The 19,182-nt window shown below is 40.3% G+C and overlaps 1 protein-coding gene across 7 annotated transcripts in view; it reads right to left on the minus strand.

The window, feature by feature from the left end:
* The window catches only part of N4BP2L2 (NEDD4 binding protein 2 like 2), a 91,448-nt gene that overhangs the window by 51,469 nt on the left and 20,797 nt on the right, over positions 1 to 19,182 (minus strand). For 5 of the 7 annotated variants that reach the window (XR_012644279.1, XM_074986335.1, XM_074986307.1 and 2 more), the window contains exon 6: positions 14,971 to 15,114. Coding sequence is in view for 6 of the 7 variants with exons in the window: in XM_074986335.1 (XP_074842436.1) it covers positions 14,971 to 15,114 (144 nt within the window). In the remaining variant the exon portion in view is untranslated. Of the gene's footprint in view, positions 1 to 10,824; positions 15,115 to 19,182 lie in introns of those variants that run through there. The other 2 variants (XM_074986343.1, XM_074986351.1) reach the window with 1 other exon arrangement.

A 19,182-nucleotide genomic window follows, 5' to 3' on the forward strand; every position in this document is an offset into this window, starting at 1 on the left:
TGACTAAAATACAAGATTAGGATTCTTAGGATCCTTTGACTTACCCCATTCCAGATGTTTTACTTTTCATCATTGATTTACAGGAGAAGTTTCTCATCTTTTCTTGTGAAGACAATAGCAGATCAGTGGCCTGTCATGGAGAGGATACAGCTCTCCACAATTCAGGTTAAGACTAGTTCTTAAGCAGTCCTATTTTTCATCTTTTTATATGTTTAAATAGCAAAACTGGTTTGCCCCCAAAATCACCAGGTTCAATCTAAAGTCTGGATAGACTTTTTCTATGAAGTGTGAAGAAAACTCATCAAGTTTGAGTGATGCATAAGTAAAAGTAGCCTGATTCAAACTTTTGAACCAGACCAAAACTCTTTTATACCTCTGTAAAATACCCTAGTGTGCATTCAAATTTTCACAGTTAATTCACTTAAGATAAAAGGTACAGTATAAATAACAAAACAACATAAAAATGAAAGGCACATGGTTTAGAAAAGTGATAAGGGAAGCTAAAGCCATCAAGGAATACTATATGGTTTGTTATGCTAAGGACAATTGCTTTTTAAATCAATCAGGAACTAAAATCCTAATGATGATACTGCCATTACTAAAAGGAAACGGCCAAACTGCTAATAAGAAATAAGAGGCAGAAGTATCCAATAAATATTTCTGTTGCCTATTTGGAAAGAAGCAGAATGATATACATAGGAAAATGATGAACTTGTCAGTTTATCAGTACATAAGGAGGATACTACAAAGCATTTACTAGGGATAAGCATTTTGAAATCAGCAGGCTCAGGTAACCTGCACCCAAGTTATAAGTCATAAAAGACTTGGCCCAGGATATCTCTGGCTCATGGAGGTTAATTTTTTAATAATAATCAAAATTTCCAGAAGACTAAAAGAGTATAAATCTGTTAATTTTGAAAAAGCACAAGCAGAATGGCAAAGGTAATTACAGATCAGCTAGCCTGACATGAATTTCAGGCAAAATAATGGAAAAGCTGATTCGGGACTCTATAAATAAGGAATTAAAAGAATGTGAATATAATTAATGTGAACCAACAGGGATTTTGGATAATAGGTAATATCAGGCAAACTTTGTTTTTTCTGAGAATGATGAAGTTCATTTGATAAAGCTAACTGCGCTTTTATTTTGTAATGCCTCTCATTCTGCTTTGTTTTCTTGGTGGTCACTCAATAATGAGTAGGATGTCTTCATGTCACCTCCTATTTGTGAATCCACTGATGGCTGATAAACCCAATTCTGAAGCTGCAGATCTTATCACAAAAAAGGCAGGTGTTAGTAGCTGTTGGAGGGAGTGGGACAGTTTCTGACGGCCTTTTCTTCTTCTCCACCTGTCCTCGTCTGCACTGCAGTGGGACTTTCTGTATTTGCACCACCCGTTCACAGATTGCTGTTCTCCACTGGGCATGGTCTAGGGCAAGGCTCTCCCAAGTGCCAACACTGATACTACACTTTTCCATGTGTGCATTCAGTATGTCCTTACATAGCTTCCACTGGCCCCCAATGCTCCTCTGTCCGTCTTCCAATTCGGAAAACAGAATCTGTTTTGAGAGATGCTGCTCAGACACGCGAAGCACGTGACCAGTCCAACAAAGTGGATTCAGTGCTGGTCATGTTCGACTCTTCCAGGACTCTAGTGTTTGTGTGCCTATCCTCCCCAGAGATATTAGGATTCTCCTGAGGCAGCATTCATGATATATTGTTCAAGTGCCTTCAAATGACACTTGTATATTGTCCAGGTTTCACATGCATATAACAGCAATGGAACAACCATTGCATGATATACAAGGAGTTTTGTCGTGGGATAGATGTCGCAGTTCTCAAAGACCCTTTCTCTCAGGTGGGCAAAAGCAGATATTGTATGGCTCAGACAATGCTGGATTTCTGCATTAATGTCAACTTTAGTGGAAAGATGACTTCCAGAGTATGGGAAGTGCTCCACATTTTCCAGCAGTTCTCCACTGACTTCAGTAGAAGGTGCATGGGACTGTTCCACCAGTGAAGGTTGGTGGAGCAACCTGATCTTCTTGATGTTCAGGGTGAGGCTGAGATTCCCATATGCTTCAGCAAAAGGCACTAAGAGGGTCTGAAGGGCTGTGGGAGAAAGAGCAACAACCATATTGTCATCGTACTGGAGCTCCATGATCCAGGTTGTGAAGGTCTTGCTTTTAGCCTTCAGTCTCCTGAGATTGAAAAGCTTCCCCGTCATTCTATAGACAATCTTCACACCATCTCAAAGTTTGCCATCAATGAGGTGAAGGGTCATGATAATGAAGATGCAGAACAGTGAAAGGGCAATGATGCAGCCTTGCTTGACTCCTGTTGACCTCACAGGGGTCACTCTAGGATCCACTGTTGTTCAATACTGTGGCAGTCATGTTGTCGTGAAGCAGCTTTAAGATACGGATTACAAAATTAGCATTATATATGTTAAATGGATTAAGAACGGGCCGACAGATCTCAAAAAGTAGCTGTAAATAAGGAAACAGAATCAAATAGGAGTGTTTCAAGTGGTGCACCTCAAGGGTAGGATCTAGGCCCACAGCTACTCAATAAGCTTATGGAGGATTCAAATCACTGAAGGAATCAAAGTATCTTCATAATATGACCCCTTTGTATCTCTAGTCTGATATGAGAGAATAATGCACTAATACTTTTTCTGGCCTTGATAAAGAAAATTATAGTGCTAATAACCATCTCTGTTTACCAGAATAGCTATAAATGTGACATACTAGTAAAGGGGGAGGGACAGCTCAGTGGTTTGCACATTAGCCTTGTAAACCCAGGGTTGTGAGCTCAGCCCTTGAGGGGTCCATTTAGGAGTCCGGGGCAAATAGATTTAAAAAAAAAAAAAGATGTCAGGGATGGTGATATGTCATGCAGGGGAGTGGACTGGATTATCTCTCAAGGCCTTTCAGCTCTGAGAGATAGGTGTATATCTCCATATATTCACCTAGCAGATATGGCTTCTGCAAACTTCTCTCAAATGCTTCAGAAAATAAACTCAATGCACAAAAGAACAGGCAACAGAAGTTGTAAGTGCATACAGTCCATTTTCACAGTACAATAGTCTGGGAAGGTTGACAGCCACTGCTCTAATCTGTTCAAATCTCCATCTTTTTCACATCTTTCTGGTCTGTGGCACACACAGAGCTGGACACAGTATTCCATATGAGGCCTAATCAATGCATAGTAAAGCAGAAGAATTACTTCTCATGTCTTGCTTACCACACCCCTGCCAATATTTCCCACATTGAGATTTACTTTTGAGCAACAGTATTACTCTGTTGATTCATATTTAGCTTGTGATCCACAATGGCCCCCAGATTCTCTTTTTGCAGTTCTCCTTCCTAGGCAATCATTTCTTATTTTGTATGTGTGCAACTCATTCTCTTTTCCTCAGTATTTTGCAATTGTTCTTAGTGAATTTCATCCTGTTTATTTCAGACCATTTCTTTAATTTGTCCAGATCATTTTAACACTGTCCTCCAAAGCATTTGCAATCTCCTTCCAGCTGGGTATCATCTGCAAACTTTGTAAGCATACTTTCTAAATCATTACCTCATCATTGATGAAGGTATTGAACAGAATCAGAGTCAATACAGATCCCTGCAGGACTCCACTTAATATGTCCTGCCAACCTGACTGTGACTGACTGATAACTACAGTAGAACCTCAGAGATATGACATGACTAATGAACAACAAGAAGTCTTGTGGCACCTTATAGACTGACAGATATTTTGGAGCATAAGCTTTCGTGGGCAAAGACACGCTTCATCAGATGCATGAGTGGGGGGGGGGCGGTTTCAGAGGGGTATTTAAAGAATGGGGTCCCAGTAAAAGGGAGGGCCAGAGCTGACAAGGTCTATTCAGCAAGGTGAAAATGGCCCCTTATCCATAGTACATATCAAAAGAGGAAAAAACAAGTCAGATCAGACAGGGGGATATGAGCCACTGTCAGAGTCTAATGGGGAGATATTAACACCCAGGGCAGAGAAGCTGTTTTTGTAAGATGCAAGCCACTCCCAGTCTCCATTTAATCCTTGGTTAATGGAGTCAAATTTGCAAATAAACTGCAGCTCAGAGATTTCTCTCTCCACTTGATTTTTGAAATTTCTTTGTTTCAGACCACCACCCTTAAATCTGCTACTGAGTAGTACCTAATCAGGCAGCAGCAGAGATAAAACAAAAAAGCAAATATAGTACAGTACTGTGTTAAATGTAAACTACAAGAAATAAAAAGGAAAAATGGTTACCTGCCTCTCATAATTGTTTTTCTTCAAGATGTACTGCTTGTTTGTTTAAATGTGTGTGCACACACTATGTACAGGGTTGCCCTAAGATTTTCCCTAGTGGTATCTGTCAGGTCAGCTGTGGAGTCTCCTAGAGTGGTACTTTCATGTCATTTTATATAATACCCTGCTGATCCACTGCCTACTCAGTTCCTTCTTGCCAGAGTATTCCAACAGAGGGAAGTCAGAAGTGTTTGGAATGGACATGAGCAACACATCTCGAAGAACAGCTACAAGAGGCAGGTAACCACATTTCTTCCTTTGAGAGATTGCTTACATACATTCCAGAATGTGACTTACCAGCAGTTTGTATGGAGGAGGGGTTTGACTTCAGTGTCACTGATTGCAGAACTGTCCTATCAAATGCCATGTCATCCCTTGCCTTCTGTGTGATGGCATAATAGAACATAAACATGTGTATAGAGGACCATGTTGCCACTTTGAAGATATCCTCATGAATGTTGAAGGAGCATCTAAGGTGATCTTCTAGGTTATTTTTCTGTCCTGGGCAGATATGCAGTTTGTAGCTGTATGTGATAGATTATCCAGAAGCTAAAGCCAAAGCTGAAGAGCTTCCTGGCATAGGGGAGAGGAGCAAGTACCACCCTGTATATACAGGACATCATTATGATTTTGTCCATCAGCGGTAAGGGGCACTTTCCTTGAAGCAGAGGCAGGAACACCTGGCAGACCAAGTGAACCATTCTCGTTCATGTGCAGCGATAATTCTAACAGAGACCATAAACCTTGGATCCTGAGGTTTCCCAGTTGCACTCCCCAAACTGCGTCTGATGCATCTATGACCAAAGAGATGGCAGGCTGAAATTTGGCAAAGGGCAATCTTACACCAACCAAATGTGATGTAAGCCTCCAGCTGAGGAATTCCAAAGTTGTTGGTGGGAAGGTAAGCAGCCTGTCTAGAGAATCAATGTAGGGCCTGAAACACTGTCACTAGCTGGACCTGTAGTGGGTTAAGGCACAGCATGACATGCTGCAACACATGAGTACAAAGCTGCTATGTGTGGCAGGAGTCTCGTACAATTCCTTGCTGTGGTAGCTGGACCCTGGTGGCGATTGTTGATGATGCCCACCATGGCTTAGTAACACGCCTTGAACAGGAAGGCTCTTACCTACATGTAACTGAAGAGAGCCCCAATGAAGTTTATTGTTTGTGTGGGGGCCAATGTGGATTTGGTCATATTTAGAATGAGCCCCAAAGTTGGAGAAAGTCATCTGCTTCATGATTTGCGCTTGATAAGCCCATTGTTCACGTGAGGAAAGACCTGCATCCAGGTCTTGCATAGGGAGGCAGCCACCTTCACCATGCATTTTGTAAAGACATAAGGTGCCGTGATAAGACTGAATGATAACAGTGAACTGATAGTGCTGAACTGCTTCTCCAAACCTGAGGAACCATCCGTATGCCACAATGATTGATACATGAAAATAAGCATCCTTGAATTTGAGTGTGGGGCACCAGTTCCCCAGCTGCTAGGAAGAAATAAGGACAGCCAGGGAGAATACAATTGCAGAAGCATCTGGGGTTTAAGCAGCTTCCACTGGGGGGGCTGGATCCCCAGGGATTTTAACTTTGCCCTTCCAAGTTGTACAGCCTGGAATCACAGGTTTGCTTGTTTGTCCATCCATCTCCTCCATAAAATAGCATGTACTATCAAAAGGGAGGCCCTGGATGGTGATCTGCACCAGCTAGCCAGATACCTGCAGCCATGAGCTGTGCCACATATTGATGGCCATGCCCACAGTCCCTGCCACTGAGTCAGCTGTGTCCAAGACGGTCTGCAGAGAGATTCTAGCTACCATTCTTCCTTCCTATAGGGCAGCCTCCAATGGGAGCAGCTCCTGGAATTTCAAGAGCTCATTCCAGGAGTTAAATGCATAGTGACTTATCAAAACAAAAAGCAGTCAAGTAGCACTTTAAAGACTAGCAAAATAGTTTATTGGGTGAGCTTTCGTGGGACAGACCCACTTCTTCAGACCATAGCCAGACCAGAACAGACTCAATATTTAAGGCACAGAGAACCTCCCGCCACCCCTCCACTCTCTGATTTGCTCAACTTGATTATCTGTTTCTGATTTGTCCTCCTTGCTTACTGTTTTTGGTTCTCTGTGCCTTAAATATTGAGTCTGTTCTGGTCTGGCTATGGTCTGAAGAAATGGGTCTGTCCCACGAAAGCTCACCCAATAAACTATTTTGCTAGTCTTTAAAGTGCTACTTGACTGGCTTTTTGTTTTGATAGTGTATAGACTTGCATAGTGACTTAGTACTACTTGCCGATTGAAGATGAGGAGCTGGCACCTCCTGATTGAGAAGACTTGCCACCAAAGAGGTCCTGCATTTTTGCCTCATTTTTTGGCACTGACTCCAGCTGGCTTTAATGCTCTTTGTGGTTGACCGTGTCATCCACCAGCTGCAGACGGGTGAACAGATATTCATATCCCTTTTGAAGGACGAAGTAGCACTTTTTAATCTCCTTGGCTGCTGGTGGTAGAAAGGCCAGTGTTTACCAGAGCACCTTAGTGGTAGCTTGAATACTCAATGCCTTCAAGGGCCAATATGTCCACTATGAAATCAGAGTCCTCCATGACTGCCTCAGAGAACATATTAAGGCTTTGTCTCGTATGCTACAGGACACCCTGGTGGGCTTTTGAGTCCATGGACAGAGGGAACAAGGATGTACCAGCCACAGCTTTGTTCAGAGATGATGAGGAAGCAGTGGGTGGAATAGGGTCCTCCTGACCCTCAGGCTCCTGGTGATGCCCTCTGCTGGGAGCTGGCTCAGAGGTAATGAGGAATGATGGAAGCTGTGTGACAGCTTGCCTCCACACTGGGGCCTTGTGATCAACAGATGTACCCTCCAGGGCCTGGGGGAGTTCCGAGGTAACCAAACACACTGAGGGAGGTACACAGGCAGGGGAGGCCATCCAGGCTGCCCTGGAAACCTGGTCCTATCCCTGACCCTGCCAATAGGCCCAGAGTGTCTCAAAGGGCCACTGCATAAGGGGTTGGCACTGAGGAGGCCAGGACTTTACTGGTGCTGTGAACACATTGGTTTGGTGGTGCCAAGGCTGGTGGTGTGATCTTGAACTGTATTGTGAGCTGTGAGACACAGAAGACTCAGACTCCAAGTCCAAAGTGTAATCTGAGCCTAGCCAGGCAAGAGTAGAGTTTGTGCTGGAGATCAGTACCGTGGGGAGCAACCCATGGCTCATTGCAGCAGACTTTCCATGGTGCCAAGTGGAATGTGGTGCCACCGTCAGTGAAGAAGTTAATCCTACTGTCCAAATAATAAGGGGAGGCAACAGAGGTGCCAAGAGTGGTCCCACAGCCAGTGCTGAAGCTACTGTGGGCAGTAACACTGAGTGTACCTCATATGGTGCTAGTGCCATCATTTCAGTCAGATCCTGATGAACTCAAATGTATCAGGTGTGGAGGAAAGGCTCAAGTCCTCCTCCAATACCTCACACACCAGGGAGCCAAAAGACTCGATAGCCCAGTTCTAAGGGTAGAGTCAATGGTGTCAGAATCGAGGGGCTCAGCCTATGGCAACCTGATGTAGGCTGCACCACCACTGGATCTTGGCTGGTCTTGTTGGCCAGTGAATGGCCACAGTCAGCCTGCTTTTTTTTCCCATGGCACCAGGGACTGGGAGCTGTGCCAAGCTGACAAACCAGCCTTTTGTGTCAGAGAGTGGTGTCGATGCTCCCTGTGGTCATCTTTTTGTAGTGCCAAAACTTCCCACACCAAATCCAGTGCACTGCACACCATGTGAGTCAGTGCTGTGTCCTCCAACTGGGGCCAGCGTACAAACTCTATGAAAAGAGGTTTAAGTCTCTGGTCTCTCATTCTACACGGGCACAAATCTTCGAAACGGCCATGCTAATGGCCATTTCAAAGATTACTAACGAGGTGCTGAATTGAATATTCAGCACCTTATTAGCATTAGGACGCTTCCAGCCACGGTACTTTCGAAACTGGGCGGCTTGGAGCGGCTACACGGGGGTCCTTTTCGAAAGGACCCCGCACCTTTCGAAATCCCCTTATCCCGCTCATTGATCGGAATAAGGGGATTTCAAAAAGTGCGGGTCCTTTCGAAAGGGACCCGTGTAGCTGCGCCAAGCCACCCACTTTCGAAAGCGGCGCTTTCAAAGTGCTGTGGCTGGAAGCATCCTAATGCTAATGAGATGCTGAATATTCAATTCAGTGCTTCATTAGTAATCTTCAAAATATGGCTATTTCGAAGATTTGTGCCCGTGTACACACAACCCCAAGGAATGGCTTTCCAACCAGTTAAGAATCCACTTTATTGTAGCTCCATCTACTCTGTGAGAAGGTCATGGGATACCAGACCAAAATGCCAGTGAAAATATGGTGAGATCAGAGGCCAAAATTTGTTCAAGAGGGTCATGTGAGACCAGTGTCAAAACCTTACTAAAATTAAGATATACCGCCTGTACACCTTCCCTCCACCCAGAAGAGTGGGGCCCTTCTGAAAGGAACCCCCACTTCTGAAAACCTCCTTATTCCTTATTTTAGGAATAAGAGAGCTTTCAGAAGGTGGGGGGGGTGTCCTTCTGGAAGGGCCCCATCTACACAGCTCTGTAGCTTCTGGAAGAGGCTCTTCTGGCAGCAAAATCTCGTGGGACTATGCAAATAAGGCATGAGATATTTAAATCTGCACATCATTTGAATATTCCCCTTTGCTTATTACCAGGCCCCTTTTGGAAGGGAGGAAGTTGTGTAGAAGCAGACTAGGTGTCTGAAAACCACTTAACTATTTGCTTCATTTCCTTTCTGGGTACTGAAATTAAAGAACTGCTCAGAATTTCCCTGGATTGTCTTTATTCCCACTTTTTATGCAAGGGCATTATAACAGCCGTTTTCCAGTTCTCTGGAATCTCTCTAACCTTCCACGACATTCAAAGATAATTGCTAAAGGTTTGGACATCTCCTGTCAGCACCTTCATTGTTCTACAATATAGTATTTCAGGTCCTCGTGACGTAAAGACAATTAATTTGTTTAAGAAATTTTTAATGTGTTCTTCTGTATGAAGGCAAGTGGCAGATTTGGTTTACCTTGCCTTAGTAAAGTTTTGACACTGTCTTGAATGACCTTTTCACATAAATTTTGGCCTCTGATCCTACCTTATTTTCACTGGCATTCATTAAGATGGACATACAGTTGATACTAAACCTTTTAGCAAAACAAACAAAAAACGTGTATAATACTTCTGCTATTTCCACATTTTCTGATTTCCTGAGTAACAGACCTATCCTGTTCTTGGCTTTCCTCTTCTAATGTATTTATAGAACATCCTGTTACTCTGTGGCTATGCCTACACTTACCAAAAACTTCGAAATGGCCATGCTAATGGCCAGATCGAAGAATACTAATGAGGTGCTGAAATGCATATTCAGCATCTCATTAGCATGCTGCCAGCTGCGGCACTTTGAAATTCCCGCATTTTGCTCCCATGGAACTTGTCTACAGTAAGGCTCATAGCAATAAGGGGATTTCAATGTTGGTGGGGTCCTTTCGAAAACGACCCCCATCTAAACCAGCCACGCAGGAGCAAAATGGGGCGATTTCGAAGTTCCGCAGCTGGTGGCATGTTAATGAGGCGCTGAATATGTATTTCAGTGCCTCATTAGTATTCTTCGATCTGGCCACTAGCATGGCCACTTCAAAGTTTTTAGTAAGTATAGACGTATATATCTCTATTGCTAATCTCTTTTTGTGTCTTTCCACTTTTTGTAGGACTCTCTTTTGAGTTTCAGATAATGAAACATCTTTTTACGCCAGGGTGGTCTCCTTCCATATCTTCTATCTTTCCTATGCAGTGGGATAGTTGCCTTTTGTGCACTTCATAGTGTCTCCTTGAAAAACTACCATAAACCTTTAACTGTTTTTCCCCATTTGTTGGGCATGGTGTCCTACCTAACAAATCACTGTGTTTGCTAAAGTCTGCCTTCTTGATACCCGTTATCATTATTGTGCTGTTTTCCCTCTGAGCATTCCTGAACTCTATCATTTAACAATCCCTTTCATGCAAGCTGCCTTCCACTGTCCAATTCTCAGTTCCCCCCATTTGTTAAATCAAATCTAGAACAGTCCCTCTGCTAGTAGTTTTCTCTATCTTCTGGGAAAAAAATGGTCTCCAATACATTTGCTAAGAGGTAAGGATAATAAGGATATTTTTGGGCAGATTATAACAAGTGCTAGTAAAATGTAAATTAGCAAAGTTCTACTGTATGCCATTGCATCAAAATTAATGAACAGTCTTACTTTGATGGCTATTTTTAGATTAGAAAATGAGAAATATTATATACAAAACACAAGGAAATAAAACGTAGCAAAATCAAAATATAACAATCAGAACAATTTCACTTTGTTTATACTTACCACACCTTTGCGCTTATCCTAGAACACAGATTTACAGATAGGATAGAATCAGATTTCCCAAAGATGCTGTTAACATTGCAAGTTGCAAAATGTAATATATTTTTCACACTAGCTTACTTTCATTTGTGTGCTTTTTATACCACAAACATAACCACAACCCATTAATTATAATTCCAGACAGGCCAAAAACACAGAAGATGACTGTACATTGTTTTTTAATATTTTAGACAAGAATTAAACCTCACCATATAAACAAAAATTTCCCAGTGAAAGCTAAAAACTCAGCTTCAAGTTCCCAATATCCTTTAAAAGCTGAGCATTAAGTTATTGCAGAATCCTTACTAAAACATACTCGATTCCAGCCACTGACCATTTTTTTCTATAATACCATGGTGTAGTACATAAATTACATACTCTGAAAACAAAACCAAGTAATTTTCTAACCTTACTATGGCCAAGACAAACTGACAAAATCACAGTGGTAGGTGAAGAGAGGTTTCCTAAAACTTCTCCCCCTCTCAATGTGGTAATGTATTTTTATGATTAAGAGTACACAGATTTGGGACACAGAAAATAATTCTGACTTTTTCCCCATGATTTCCATGTCTTCTTTAAGGACATTTGCCTTGATAACCAGACATGAAAACTGAAGAAAAACTAATACAAGTGATTGTGAATAAGATATAATTAGATCATGCATTTAATAGAACGTTAACTTATGAAATATGCTATATGTCAAACATTTTAACAATTCATGCATTAACTACAAAAACATCTTAACTGCAATACTTTGCAAATGACCAAAACCATTACGAAAACAAAAAATAGCATGTCAACTCTTTGATATAATAAAATTTCTATCAAAACATCATGTTAGATTTACATCACGTAGAAATTTAAAATTGCACAATAGCTGTACAGAATCACAGAAAGACTGCATTAAATGTTTGAATTTTTCAACCTGGGTATTTCTGAGATTCTATTTTAAAATACAGTTTCCACAATTGCCTCGCAATAAAACAAAATCGTACTGACATGTCTCTTCAAAATGCTAAACGCCATTAACCTGAAAAGTGCATTTAAAACATTCGTTCAGCTATGTGTTTATATTTATTGTCTATTACGTTCATATGGAAAACCATCTCAAAACCTTAGCACAATTAGAAGATTACCAGATTTAATAGATTATCCTTAAATAACAAATCCCAATTAAAAAATCCAAAATCTTTTTTTGATGATTCTAAACACAGATGCTTCATCTGAAACTAATACCTTAAACCAGTGCTCTACTATTTTGTGCAGTGGAACCTGCTACTCGTTAATACTATGACATGTATTTTTATATAAAGCTACCCTTTCAAGACATCTACAACTTTCCCTTAACTTTCCTTTTCTGCTCTTTCTCAAAAATAAAATAATGCTTTTATGGTTTATTTAACATGACCCCAATACAGATTCATATATTCCCCTTTCAAAAAACACTTTAATGCAGGCCTGATAATATATTCTTCTCAGAATACTAAAATCGCAGCTGTATAACATCCTAAAAGTTTTCACTGCATACTTGGACTCTCCATAAATAGGGACTAGGCCCAACACATTTTGTGCCATGGCTCAGACAAAGTCAGGTACTTTTAGAACTGAGATTTAGATTTTTCTTTAAAAATTGCAAAAATACTTCCTGGTTAAGAGAATAAAAATGTAAATAGTTTTTTTCCTTTTAAATATTAATAAAAACTTTGTTTGTTTTTTTAAACACTCTCCTGGAGAGTTAATCAAAGTGAAAACTGAAGATGAACAATAGCTGAAAAAATCTAAGTGGAGGAAAATGCAAAAAGTGAAGAAAAAAATTTTTATCAAACTATTTCAGCTTTAATTATCAAATTTATTTATAGCCCTGCTAAGGAAACTTTGTTTTTAAATAGTAGCGTTTAACATGAATGTCCTTTTAAACATGTAATCAGGTCTAAACATGTAATAAGAAAACATGATTACATGTTTATGCATTATAGAACTGCATCTTTTAGAGTTCTACAAGATAGCTGATTTTCTTTACATTCATGTTTTATTTCAAACAATAAAGCATACTAACCATAAGATCCTTCCAGTATTTAAAAATGGATAATCATGGCCAGTTTTCAAGTATCATCATACAAAACAAACAGGAACCCATAGGATTTATATTCTCACAGTACACACCTATTTAACTCGTTTCCCCCTTTCTTCATTTACTATAGCAGTCTTACTACACTGTAATAGATACCTAAATCTTAAAAATGGACGACTGATGTATCTGTTATATCCATATTTTCAACTATATGTTTATTGGTTTTGGAGTTGTTTTGGTTTACTACACAACTACAGCAGTCTTAATTGCATCAAACCCCTTTTCAAGTAAGAGACTCTGATTTTAAACCTTGTTTTGTGGTTCTCATCAGTCAGAAAGCATGCTGACAGCCAATGACCTTTGTGATCACCTTAAAAGCATCAAAAGACAGTTAAACCCATCTCATTTCCTGTAGATGTCTTGTATGAATAGCTCCTTGTTGTAGATGTACGAACTGATACCATATTACATTCTTTGAAATTAATGAGGTTTGCCTTAAAATCAGATTACTTGAGCAGCCATTATAGATATGTGAATTTCTTTTTCTGCCATTGTATCACCAGAGCATAAATATGTTCAGCAAGGCTTACCAAACATATCCATTCCTTGCACGCAAGTGAAAAATACATCTTGGTGTCTGCATTATAATTGCTACCTTATGGTAATAGTATTCCACACAACCAAGTTCTTTACAATTGTCTTTGAAGACCAGAATTAAATATTAAATGAAGATCTAGCCAATGGACAAATATTCTTGAACAAATTTGCCATCAAAATCTCCCCCATATTTATTAATGCATAACAGAAAATCCAATCTGGTAGAGTCCCAAAATGCACTGTTAACTGCTGTTTAAGTAAGATTTTCATTAATATAAAACCATAAAACATAAGAACAAGATACTAATTTGGTCAGACTTACATTGGACTACTATAACAATGGCTGCAATAACAGACAGAGAGAGACTTTATTAGCTATTAGTTAAGGGACCAGGAAAAATGCAAGTATTAAATTTAAAACTTACTATCATACCGGTGTTTAAGCCAGAGGTAAAAAGAGGATCTATAGCAATAAAATGATCAATCTCCATGCTGGCTCAATTTTAGACATCTGCTAAGCAGAGAACACTACCTGTCCCAAAATACTGATAAGAATGTAATGTGGTTTTACAGAATGGGAGACCGTTGTCCACCTGTACCTAATTAGTGCAACTGCACATATTCCAACTGCAGATGGGCCCTGCAAAATTAATATTTTAACTATTCTGGAGTTTATGTGAGGGCTTTTTTGTAAGAAAAAACAAAACAAAAAAAATCCCAAAAAACATCTTAAAAATGTAAACTTAAAGAAACGAAACTGTACATTTTCATGCCAACAAAAATTTCAAAAAATAAATGTAGCTGCTTTTAAGTCACAAACTACACTGGGTATTCCAGTAGATGGCAAACAACTTTGAGACAAATAATAGTAAGCAATCTCAGGATGGTGAATACAGCATTTGGAGCACATAGGTTTAGCTGCCAGATAAGACTTGACTAAAAGTAAAGACGGCAACAAAAGGGGCGGGAAGAAAATCTGGGTTGTAAGTGTGGCAACATTTTGGATGCCAATTAAAATAAATAAGCATCCAGCAAGAAATAGAAAACGTAAATGTTCATTATAAAACCTGGTAAAAGTTGGATAGAATATTAAAAGCAGTGAAAATTGTTAAAATGTAGTAACTACACACACAACCTATTCATAGGCTTTTCTGAGTTCAGTTTAAAAAAAACAACTAAGTTTTGTTAGGACTGTCTTAAAAAACTGTTCAACAGTTTCATCTGTAGACTCTTTTATTTCACACTGTCCAGAAATCAAAGTTAGTACAAATGTAATAAATATAGATTGTAAAACCATTTAACATACTTTTTATATTAAATGTTATTTACATTTAAACTCCAAAGCTTTGTGTAATGGAGCAATCTCCAAGAGAGAATGGCCCTTTAACTGAATTAAGCCTATTTAAACATCGGAGAAAGTCCACTGTTTAATAATTTTAAAGGGGTAATCAACCTGGTGTTAGTTGAACGTAACCTGTTATCTGTTATTTGAAACACTGAAAGAACTCCAAGAGTCTACAATGCTTCCCCACCTCTGTCTTCGATGTGGAGGTGGCCTTTGCGTGTTTTTGTGAGGCGGCTCCACTGAATTCATTACAAGAGAGATGGACATTTGATATTCATATCGTTCCAACATCTGAGCAATCTTCTCACGAGAGACCCCATGTTTATTCCTCCTACAAATATAACAAATATAAATAAATTGTTTGGTGCCTTTTATGTGTTTACAGTCTCTCAAACTTTGGAAGAATATCTTTTGTTTTATCCTTTCCATCCATCCAAACGGTCAAAGATAATCATTTAATGTTCTGTCCACTTTCAAGATCCAGAAGGATCACATAGGTTTTTCTATCACTACAATACCATAAGCTTAAATATAGCTGAAATAGATAAACTCACTTCAACAACCAACTATACACTTCTGAAAAACAATATGGTGTAGTGTATGGAAGTTCAGACTTAGTTGCACAATATATACCATCTTATAACATTCAAATTATAGTACATCTTTTAAAAATGTATTACATATACCATACATTCAAAAACATAAAATAAAAGTATTTTCCTTTATACAGAAATGCTGCCTGTCACAATTTAAGAGCAACTGCACCTAAATTTCCCTCTTTGTGGTCCATTCAGGGCACCCACTTCAAGGTTTCTGGCTACCAGTTATCACCTATCTTTGGCAGGGATCTACATCTCACTGCTCATCCCCAACCTGTGGTGTTAAAGCTGCACAGCTTCTGGTCTTCTGCTGCAATAACACCAACAAGCCAGTCTGCCTAAACAGACCTGTGATTGCCAGCCGTTACATGTTACCACACAAGTTTTTCTAATCAAGCACATTTGTTCAGCAGATAACAGACATGTAAAAACAAACAGCCAATCAGAAGTCACCCCTGAGTTTAATGGAGACCCAGTAAGCCAATTTTTTTCCAACCCTTCTGCCAGGGATAGAGCCCGCCTGCAATAGCAGTACCTCTCTCTTTCCTGGACTGGGAACAAGGCCTCAAGTCAGTTTAAAGTCAGTTTTTTATCCCTCTGGCTGCTTCTACACCCACCTCACCCCTCCCACACCCTGTTGGAGGGGGCATGGTAATGAGGTAATTTGAAGCAGGTTAATAGGCCCTAATGTGCATATTCAGCACCTCATTAGCATAATGGCGGCCACACGAATTTCAAGTGCAGACTTCGAATTGCAGATTGACAGTGTAGATGCAGGCAGCTTTGAAATAAGTGCCCCACTTTGACATTCCCTTACTCCCACAAAATTAGGTGGGAGTAAGGGAATGTTGAAGTGGGGCTTATTTCGAAGCTGCCTGCATCCACACTGTCAATCTGCAATTTGAAGACTACACTTTGAAACTCGCACGGCTGCCATAACGCTAATGAGGCGCTGATTATGCATGTTAGCACCTCATTATCATGCCCCCTCCGACGGGAGAAGGCGAGGGTAGAAGCAACCTGTGTCTGTTGTCTTTGGAACATCTACTTAGAAATAGTATATATCCAAAGTAAGCTGCCGACAGCATGCCATGAAGATGTGGAAGAACACTGGTATCAGACGAAAAAAGCCATCATTGGAGCTTGTGGAGAAACCATTGGCTACCAGTCCAAGCAGCATGAGGACTGGTTTGATGAGAATGATGTGGAAATTGAACACGTGAATGAGGCAAAAAGAAAAGCCTTTAGGACCTGTCAAAGCAACATCAACTTCACAACAAATAGAGATGCACGTGCCAAGGCCAACAGAAAACAAGGACTCTGAAAAACAGTGCTGAACAGAGAAGGCGTGAGAACTCCAGCATCTCACAGACATCAACGATGTAAGATGTTTTTTCAATGCTACCAAAGCTGTTTATGGACCAAAAAACTATGGAATCAATCCCGAGATCAAAGGATGATACCCAACTCTTGAAAGTATCAGAGGGGTAGCTGTGTTAGTCTGGATCTGTAACAGCAAAAAAGGGTCCTGTGGCACCTTACAGACTAAGGTGTTAGTCTATAAGGTGCCACAGGACCCTTCGTTGCTGTTACAACTCTTGAAAAACAATGAAGCTATTGCTTCTTGCTGAAGGGAGCACTACATGAGTTCCTGAACCACACTTCCACTGTGGTTCTAGAATCCCTTGTCCAAATCCCTCAGCAAATGCCTAGTGATGATCTTCCAACACTTCCTATCCTGAGTGAGATCCAAGCTGCTATCAAAGCGATGAAGCGCAACAAGGCAACCGGACTAGATGGAATCTTCAAAGAAGGTAGGCCAATCAACTCTACCTCCTGACTCTCAAGATCTGGGACAGGGAGCAGATGCCCCAAGATTTCAAAGACACACTGATTATCAATCTCTTCAAGAACAGCAACAAATTTGACTGTGGAAACTATTGTGGCATCTCCCTCCTGGGGGTGGCAGAGAAAATCTTAGTGTGAATCCTTGCAAACTCACTCCTGCCACTCTCAGAAGAAGTTCTCCCAGAAACCCAGTGTGGCTTACAGTGTAGCTTCTGACCATTCCAAGGAACAGCAGACAGGATCTTCACTGCCTGACAACTGCAAGAAAATGTCATGAACAAAATCAAGCCTTATCCAGGAGTTTCATCAACCTGACCAAAGCATTTGAATTAATCAATTGGACCACCTTCTCAAAGATCAGATGCCCCAAAAAATTCATTAGTATCTTGAGGCTGCTTCACAACAACAGGCCTGCTATGGTACTGTGAACCCTCTGAGGTCAAAATGGGAGTCAAAGAAAGCTGTGTCATTGCTCCATCACTGTTCTGCATCCTCACTGCCATGACCCTTCATCTCATTAATGGCAAGCTTCCAGATGGTGTGAAGGTTGACTATAGAATGAATGAGAAGCTTTTCAATCTCAAGAGACTGAAGGCTAAAAAGCAAGACCTCCAGGACATGCAGATGACAACATGACTGCTGCTTTTTCTTCTGCAGACCTTCAGACCATCTTAAGTCAATCTTAAGAAAGGACTGACAGAGTGATCTGCTTTGGTGTGTGGCTGCAGTCTGTCAACACAAGTTTTGTTGGAAGGTACCTTTCGATAGTGACTTCTGTCGACAGATCACTGTGCAGTGTAGACGTAGCCCTAATGGCAAAAGCAGCTGCAAAGACTTTGCACTGAGGAAGGGATTTGCTGAGAAATTGTAGAGTCCCAAAAGTGGGTGGTACTGATTGTGGAGGAAGCATGGCCACAGTTGCTTCCCATGATAGCATCCATTAGTTTAATACCTCCCCACAATAGCGCCCACAGACAAGATTTCTAAGGCACAATGACTGCAGCTTAAAGCTGCCCTCCAATGGCACAAAGCCTGAAGAAGCAGGATTCCAAGGCAGAATGAATCTCTCCAGCACAAGGATGTAATTTATTACCTCCATGTGCCATTCACATTAGACCTGCATGGAAGAATGAATTAATCAATGAAGGCCTTTATGGAGGGAGAAGCAGCAGCTGTTTGACATAGTAAAACAAGACTGCATACTAATACTGTACTCAGTTACAGGACAAATGTGAAGTGTGATTACCAAGAGAGGAATCTGGCCAGGTCACCAGTATCAATTTCCTTAACTCTTGCAGAAGCATTTCATGGACTATTTCATAATTATATGTGTTCAGAACTAATTGGAAATACGTTGATTCTCACAGTAAAGCACCTCAAATAAATCCAATACCTGTTCGATACTGAGTTTGAGGAAAGAATATTTATTTAATAAACTACCAAACACCACTTCTTAAGCAGCACTGCATTACCCTTGAAGACACTACTAACTAGACCCTACCCTGCTTAGCCACTAAGAGCTGGTGAGATAATGAACTTGCAAACCTATTTTTGTTTCACTCTAATATTGTATTACAACAATTACTCTTCTTTAATGTAGCTACAGTAGTCTGTAGCTTCACAAATAACTAACAGTTCTACACTTTGAAAGAGTTCATATACTTGGTCATTAAGAATTTAGTTTAACCTGAGTGATATTATGCATGCATTTCTCAGTGTTTAACAATTATTATTCATTTTATATACAACATGCTTGAATCTAACTGTTAATGTTTTTAGTTACCAAAACAAGAAAATCAAAAATGTTATGCTCTTCTGACTACTATATAGTTAGAAATGAATGTGTTTATTATTTTTCCCTTATCCCCTCTTAACATACCATTGCAAAGCTAACTCAGTCCAAACACTTTGTAGGTATCCAGGCTTAGAATAATACCATGCCAACAAGGGAT

This window comes from Carettochelys insculpta, chromosome 1 (genome assembly GCF_033958435.1).
Source record: "Carettochelys insculpta isolate YL-2023 chromosome 1, ASM3395843v1, whole genome shotgun sequence".
Classification (NCBI taxonomy): Eukaryota; Metazoa; Chordata; order Testudines; family Carettochelyidae; genus Carettochelys; species Carettochelys insculpta.